This window comes from Sinocyclocheilus rhinocerous, unplaced genomic scaffold (genome assembly GCF_001515625.1).
Source record: "Sinocyclocheilus rhinocerous isolate Xijiao unplaced genomic scaffold, SAMN03320098_v1.1 scaffold1004, whole genome shotgun sequence".
In the NCBI taxonomy this organism is placed as follows: domain Eukaryota; kingdom Metazoa; phylum Chordata; class Actinopteri; order Cypriniformes; family Cyprinidae; genus Sinocyclocheilus; species Sinocyclocheilus rhinocerous.
Window position 1 is genome coordinate 1,220,784 of NW_015627248.1, and position 7,880 is coordinate 1,228,663.

General features: G+C 38.6%; 1 protein-coding gene across 2 annotated transcripts in view; it reads left to right on the forward strand.

Annotated features, from left to right (window-relative positions):
- The window catches only part of ahctf1 (AT hook containing transcription factor 1), a 23,845-nt gene that overhangs the window by 6,813 nt on the left and 9,152 nt on the right, over positions 1–7,880 (forward strand). Inside the window, exons 2-22 of one of the 2 annotated variants that reach the window (XM_016534839.1) lie at positions 1,541–1,666; positions 1,823–2,076; positions 2,299–2,479; positions 2,579–2,786; positions 3,071–3,187; positions 3,302–3,386; positions 3,501–3,651; positions 3,738–3,870; positions 3,953–4,134; positions 4,229–4,290; positions 4,370–4,498; positions 4,653–4,743; positions 5,055–5,144; positions 5,230–5,370; positions 5,466–5,570; positions 5,659–5,758; positions 5,959–6,082; positions 6,171–6,227; positions 6,328–6,474; positions 6,705–6,895; positions 6,990–7,134. In XM_016534839.1, coding sequence (XP_016390325.1) covers positions 1,546–1,666; positions 1,823–2,076; positions 2,299–2,479; positions 2,579–2,786; positions 3,071–3,187; positions 3,302–3,386; positions 3,501–3,651; positions 3,738–3,870; positions 3,953–4,134; positions 4,229–4,290; positions 4,370–4,498; positions 4,653–4,743; positions 5,055–5,144; positions 5,230–5,370; positions 5,466–5,570; positions 5,659–5,758; positions 5,959–6,082; positions 6,171–6,227; positions 6,328–6,474; positions 6,705–6,895; positions 6,990–7,134 — 2,814 coding nt within the window. In that variant the 5' untranslated portion in view covers positions 1,541–1,545. The remainder of the gene's footprint in view (positions 1–1,540; positions 1,667–1,822; positions 2,077–2,298; positions 2,480–2,578; positions 2,787–3,070; positions 3,188–3,301; positions 3,387–3,500; positions 3,652–3,737; positions 3,871–3,952; positions 4,135–4,228; positions 4,291–4,369; positions 4,499–4,652; positions 4,744–5,054; positions 5,145–5,229; positions 5,371–5,465; positions 5,571–5,658; positions 5,759–5,958; positions 6,083–6,170; positions 6,228–6,327; positions 6,475–6,704; positions 6,896–6,989; positions 7,135–7,880) is intronic. The other variant, XM_016534845.1, reaches the window with a different exon arrangement.

Sequence of the window (7,880 nt, forward strand, 5' to 3'; positions counted from 1 at the left end):
AATTTTAACAGTAAACCTCTGTTGTGCAGCACTTTGTTTGCCAAAAAATAAAAGGGTTTAATTTTCATTATAAAAATTAATGTTTTATGCCTTCATCTGATTACCAGAAAAATTAAGAACCTTTTATAGGGACCTACTATTGTTTAAAAAGGACCCTATACAAAAAAAAAGAATAGGTTTAAAATACAGGCATGTGGTTCTTAATTTCTTTTTATTAATTCACTATTTGTAAACTGATGTTTACTGTAAATTTTTTAGAAATATCAATAGCATTTGTATTAAAACTTTATTCACTGAATGTAATAAAAAAATCGAGAATCAAATTGAGGGCTTGCGAATCGAAATCGAATCGAATCGGGACATCTGAATCGATACCCAGCCCTACATATGACCCCTTCAAAGCTGGTAAACACAAAACATAAACATGAGCTACAAGAGTATTACCATGTTTAATTTTCCAATCTCTTGGATAATTCACTGCACAAAATTAATTTTGGTTGGTAGTTGGTACAAACCTTGTTTATCTGACCTGTATTTAATGTAGTGTATGTATTTTCTTTTTCCTTGTTTATAGTTGTGGTGATTTTTGAGAAAGTCATGTGACCTGCCCATAATGGTTAATTTCTACCAAGCAGTGTTTCATATCACATACACAGCAGCTGCAAGTTCTTCACGGCAACCCGTCAAAATAAAAGTTTAGTTTAAAGTTTAGTTATAAACTGTCAGAATATATGACAATTTAGCAGTCTGAAGACTCAATGCTACTACTGCTAATAAATATTAATAAATCTTTATTTTTAAAGGAATAATCACATCTGTTTTCTTTTTAATTTTAACAGTAAACCTCTGTTGTGCAGCACTTTGTTTGCCAAAAAATGTGGTGATTTTTGAGAAAGTCATGTGACCTGCCCATAATGGTTAATTTCTACCAAGCAGTGTTATTTATTTTTATTTTTATACTATATATTCATATTTTAAATTGTCGTTGATTTTTATATTTTCAGTTTTAATTTAGAGTTTTAGTACTTTTATGTGCTTGTCTTTTTAAAATATTTATATTTATCTCTAATGTATTTTTTATTTAGTTTTAGTTTTCATATGTATGAAATTATTTCAGTTGCCGAATTTTTTTTTTATTGTTTAATTTAACACTACCAGCCAAATATGAATATTCATCAAAATATAGTAGAGGTTGATTGGGTGTACAGCCTTTTAATTTATACATTTTAGCTTTTTGATTTTTGTTGTTCCTTCACTGACTGTCAATGAGCTCATCTGAACAGACCCACCAGTTGATAAGCACTGTTTTATTGTATGTTTGGAGGAAACACAAGTGTGGTGCATACATATGTGCCAACTGCTCCATTGGAGGCGCAAAAGTGCTGACAACTGCTGTTGTGTATGAGGTTGTTCTTTGTCCATAATGTTGATTTTTGCACTAGGTTGAAACACATTCTGTTTGTGTTCAGTTTCTTGAGCTATTTTGTATGCTTGATGTTTCAGGGCAGGCAGATTTAATTTTAGCATGTTTTCTCTTCAGTAAGCATGCGTGACCTGGCAGCCCAAGTCACCAGCAGCTTGCTGCGCTTCCCAGAGGTGACGGTAGATGCTCTTGGGGAGGATGAAGTTACGTTGGACTCTTTGCTGCATGGGAGATTTACTGTTGGTGAGTCTTGTTTTTCACTGATGGCATGTCCTGATTATCACTTGACTACATGTATAAACCCATGTTTTAGATTTTTCATGTATGTTTCCTAGGTTACTATTAGATCTTCAGTTCTCCTCTTGTATTTCACCGACATCTCTTATTTATTGGATGCAGGGAAAAGTGGACTGGCCTGGCTTGCCTGTGGGCCTCAATTGGAAGTGGTCCATGCCATTACTGGAGAGCGTTTCTCTGCCTACCGCTTCAGCGGGGTGTCCGAGCACCCGCCCGCAGTGTTGGCCGTGCGGAACTTCTGTTGGCTAAAGCGAACAGGGCTGCTCATCGGTCTGGAGGAAGCCGAGGGCAGCATGTTGTGTCTGTATGATCTTGGTATCTCCCGTGTTGTCAAGGCTGTGGTCATCCCAGGCAGAGTGAGTGCAGTGTTTTTGTTTTTTTAGTTAACGACATTAATCCTGAGTGAGTGTAAATGAGTTTATTATGTGTTGTAGAATTCTTTGATTATATAATCGATTTCTTAAAATGCACCCTGACTGTCATAATATGTTTCTTGTAATTGTTCCACATCTGTTGTTTTATAAAGACACTACAATGAAGGATCATGTGATTGAAAAGAATATCTGGTTCTTCTGCAGATCACAGCCATTGAGCCCATTGTTAGCTACGGAGGGGCCAGCGCTAGCACACAGCATCTACACCAGAGTCTGCGCTGGTTCTTTGGTGTGGCTGCTGTGGTCACAGATGTCGGTCACGTTCTGCTGGTTGATCTCTGTCTGGATGACCTGTCCTGTAGTCAGAGTGAACTGGAGGCTTCAGGTAGGACTGTTATTTCTCTTAGCAAAAGCTTTCATGTGAACAGTAAAAAAAAAAAAACATTCCATAATCTAAAACCATTTTAATTTGTTTTGGCCACAGATCTGGAGGTGGTCAATAAGTCTCCATCTGAGATCCCACGGTTACGGGAGGGTGTGACGCAGCAGGGTAGACATCTTTGTCTTCAGCTCAGCAGCCCCACAGGTACTGGAGCGACAGCCCTGCAGTACATCCAACGCACCAACCAGCTCACTGTGGGCTTTTCAGATGGCAACCTGCAGCTCTGGAACATGAAGACCCTCAAAAAAGAGTGAGTGAAAGACTTAAAAGAAGCGTGACCTGACTTTTTTCCCATTTAAATTCACTTCTTTACAATCCACTGGAAGCTCACATTTATATCTGCCTCCATCCAATCAACAATCGGTGGATAGAACCAAGTCCCCAGTCTCCATTTTCTTTTTCAGTAATATGATTTACTCAAGATGTATGTCACGTTACTGAAGAAAAGATCTGTCACTACTTTTGTTTCATTGCTACTTTAATGTATTGATGCACCAATGAATTTGTTTCTGAACACGTCCTCTTGCTCTCTAGATATCACTCACAGCTAGAGGGTGGCAGAGTGCCTGTCTATGCATTTACCTTCCAGGAGCCAGAGAATGACCCACGGAACTGTTGCTATCTGTGGGCAGTGCAGTCTGCACAGGATCAGTAAGTTTGCTGTTTCATGTGCTGCTATTGTAATAGGGCGACATAATAATCTGATTGTTTTGACTTTGTCTGGTTATGTTTTGATTTTATTCTGGTGTATTTTTGTCTTTGCAGTGAGGGGGATGTAGTCAGCCTCCATTTATTACAACTGGCCTTTGGGGAGAGGAAGTGCTTGGCTTCAGGGAAAATTATTTATGAGGTGCGGACTGAGTTATTCAGGATTCTCAAATTTATTTGAATGTTACACAGTTTTTGTATGTATATACAATGTTCTTGCAAAATATTCATTCAGTGTGTGATGTTTGACTCTCAGGGTCTGGAGTATTGTGAGGAACGTTACAGCCAGGACTTGAACGGTACAGCGTTTCCTCTAAGAGCTCCGGCCAACAATACGCGTCTGATCAGCTGTCAGACCATAGAGAAGTTTCGCCACCACCCCGATCGTGACGACAGCATGAATGAAGGTTTTTTTATATGTCCAAATCATACTTTGCAGACTGATTGATTGACATTGCATGTTTTCTATAACATTCGTTTTTCTGCTTTTTAGTGGCGTCTCCTGATACAAGTGTGTCAGTTTTCAGCTGGCAAGTTAAATCGTATGGACAAGGCCAGCCATCGACCTTCATAGGTGTTTTTGACATTAACCGATGGTACCATGCTCAGATGCCAGATTCATTGAGGTGGGTATGTTTATAGTAAACGTTAAAAGTGCAGTCAGTTTGTTGTGAGGGACTTGTAAATAGACTTTCTCTTTCCATTCAGAACGGGCGAATCCTTACGAAACTGTCCGTATCTGGCAGTGTGGTCTCTTGACTGTGTGATCGAAACGACAGCTCCCTATACTCTGTTGGACATCCTGATTCATGAGCGCAGTCTAAGTAGGGGTCTGCCCTACACCTGTCCTCCACCGGAACAGTTCTTCCATCCCACAACCTACAACTTTGGTAAGACATCTTCATTTTTTGATATGATCTTATATTGCATGTATAATGGATGTATTTAATATGTCATAACCTCTGTATTCTTTTTCTATTCTAGATGGAAGTTGTTTGCTTAATGCTGGAATTGTGCACTTTACTTGCTCTGGCTATCAGAAAGAGGTTAGGTTTTGTCCCTGTTGTATACTATGCAGAGTCTTTACTGTTTTTGGTCTGTTAAACTTTTTCTCTTTACTCTCAGACCCTGAGCTACTTGAAGAAGGTGGCACCAAGTTTAGGTGACAGCATTTCTAATGGATACTCGCGCTGTCTCATGTCTGGCCTCCTATCCTCTCGTCTGGCTGATGTCCAGCCCTCCAGCCTCTCACAGGTATCACACGCTTTATTTAACATTACACAGCTGTAACTAAATTTGTTTGCTTATTAGCTTAATAGATTTCACTCACATGTAGAACTACTGGTATCAGATGATTTATACCAGTAATGCACATATGTTTATTGCATACGTTGTAATTTGCATTCAGGAAGAGCAGCTTGATGCTATCTTGTGCACTGCTGTGGAGACAAGCTCATTGGGACTCATCACTGGCTGTATTAAACAGTGGACCACTGAAGGTGAGGATGAGAGAAGTAATGCATTCGTAATCTAGAAAAAATTTCAGTATCAATAATTTACACTGCCGTTCAAAAGTTGCAAGTCAGAGATTTTTTTTTTTCTTTTAAGTCTGTTATTCTCACCAAGGCAGCATTTTTATTTGATAAAATACAGTATAAGCAGTAATATTCTGAAATGGTATTACAATTTAAAATGACTTCTATGTTAATGTATTTTAAAATGTAATTTATTCCTGTGATGGCAAAGCTGAATTTTCAGCAGCCATTACTTCAGTACTTCATATAACTTTCTGCCATATTTCTGCACGCAGAGCAACCAGGGTCAGCCGTCAATCTGCGTTACATACTGGAGTGGGCCTGGAATAAGGTTGTACGCACCAAAGATGAATTGGATGAAATATGTGAGTTTTCTACACCCATTTCTCTAAATATGGTCTTATTGCAAATTTAACAGCGTTCTGATTGTGCTTTTCTCTTTTTCTCCAGGTGCTCCGCTCTTTGACAGCACCGCAAACTTCACAGATCCCCAGACACTGCAGCTGCTACAGCACAGTCAGCGCTTACTGGCAAACCTTAGCACCATTTTCCACTGTTTGCTAAATGAGGCTCAGGAGCTCACACAGAAAGGTGTCGGAGTGTACACAGACGTCACACTGTTTTGTGCTGTTATATGTGAAGTTGAAAATCGCTAGAATGGCCGTCTAATTTTTGGTTACTTGCAGGGTTGATTGGACTCATGAATAAATGCATGGTGTCTAGCTTGATCTCCCAGTACGCTCAGGTGGTTCTGTGGTTCTGTCGGACTGGTCTCCTTCCAGAGGGCTCTGGTATGACCTTGTCCAAAGCTTCACTCAGGTTCTTTAAACACATCTGTGCATTGCATATGATGAACTCAAAGTGTTCATCTGTCAACAGATGATGATGATGTGCTGCAGATATCAAGGCCCTTTTACAGTCATTCAATTATAAAGAATTATTACATCAGCCAGAGGGAGGAGCTGCGGAGACTGGCAAAGTAAGTGGCTGAATTGCCAAAGAAAAGTTGGGCTTTTGTTTATTTAGCATTATTTGTATTGTTTAAATAATTTTAGTTATTTATTCATGATTACAAAATAAAATGCATAAATTAATATATAATATAATTATAAGAGGTCTCCAAAAGTCACATTGTATCTATCAAGATACAAAAAAAAAAAAACCCTTTTCCTCCAATAGGGACAAGTGGTGTGCAGACTGCCTTATGATTGATGGCCTGGTGAGTCAGTGTGGGGAACGCCTTGCTGAGCTTTGGAAAAGGGATGAGGGTGGCATGGGACAGTATCCTCCCTCATCACTTCATGTAAGTTAAGACTTGTTGAATGTTTATACAACGTTGCCGCCCTCAACTGCGCTTAGTTTTAATCTTTTGTGATCTGTCCCTGGTACAGGCCTTGCTGGATATTTACCTCCTGGAAAACATTGAAGAATCTGCCAAACATGCTATTGTATCCTTTTGGGGTTCTTTACTCTAGTACATCTTGCAATAAATATTGTGTTGTTTGTTGTTGGTTAGTAAAGATTATTCCTTGACTCAGGCTCTCTTAGGTTATTTATTTGCTACTGGATGTGATGTACTCATTTCCTAATAAAAGTGGGGCATCCGTGGAGTCTTTTCCCACAGCGTTTGCCATTCCCATTGGGTTGGTAAAACTGGTACAAGGCCTGTGGTTGCTAGATCATCATGATCATGAGGTATAAAAATCAATGTTTTTGCATATACTAGTAATTTGTAAAGAAACAGTTTGATTTTGTTTGATTTATAAATGGTTTGAATGGTGACAACAGAAAAAAGATCTACTAGCAAATATGAGAGCTATATCAGTTTAAACACTACTCTTAGTGTATTTTGCATGAATGCCAGAGGTACTTACATCATGATACTTCATGAATAATTTATATTGAATGGTTTTCATCTCCCCCAGAGCTCTCTGGAGCTGCTGTTGCACCCAGCCACCAGTCACTCTCTGTGGAGCTGGCAGCACGAGCGCGTCCTGCAGGCTTTGATGTGCCAACAGAAACACAGCATCGCCCTGCGCTACTTGCATGTGATGAAGCCTCCCCTGTGCACTACCAACCAAGCCAAGTTGTGCCTCTCTGTCCTGCTTCATAACAGGTATTTTTGTAGTGTACCATTGTAATTAATATGTCAGCTTAAAGTGGGTTCGTTTGTAGTTGCTAGACTCTTACCCTTGGTGTATTGTGACCAGGTGTATTGTGGAGGCCTGGGCTTTGCTAAGACAGCACTATAACAAATTGAACATGGAGGAGATGATGAAGTTTCTTTTTGAGACCTGTCAGGAGCTGGGACTGATGAAAGAGCTGCTGAAACTACCCCTTGAACTTGCAGAACAGGTGTGTGCAAGTCTCTATAGCACTTAATATTAAATAGCTGTCAGAATGCATCGTTTTTTTATGATATCTTCAATAGAAACTAGGGATGTAACGGTATGAGAATTTCTTATCACGATTATAGTGACCAAAATTATCACGGCTATCAGTATTATCACGGTATTGTTAAAATGTGCTGGAGATGTTAAAAAAGTACTGACACATAAATGTTTTATATTTAAAAATCAACAAACAAGAAATAAAATGACTTTTTGTTTGCATAATCACTAAAACAATAACATTACCAATGTTCAAATATCTAATGTAAATGTTCAAATAAAGCTTTGAAAAAGTTTAATAAAAAGGTAAACCTCATTCGGTAATCGTTACATCCCTAATAGACACTAATATTCTGTCAATTCTATTCATCAAATAAAAAAAAAAAGTATCCCCGCTTCCACAAAAATATTAAACTGTTTTCTACTTTAGTAATAAATGTTTCTTGAGCAGTAAATCAGCATGTTAGAATGAAGGATCATAAGACACCGAAGACAGGATTAATGGCTGCTGAAAATTGTAATTGTAATATTTCATAATATTTCTTTTTTTATTATTAAATAAATGCAGCCTTGGTGAGTATAAGAGACTTGTTGCAAAAAAAAACTTTTGGACAGTAGTGTATATTAGCACTGCTTTATTTTAGGGATGCTCTGATCGATCGGCCGGAGATCGGTATCGGCCGATAATCACATTTTATGACTCGATCGGTA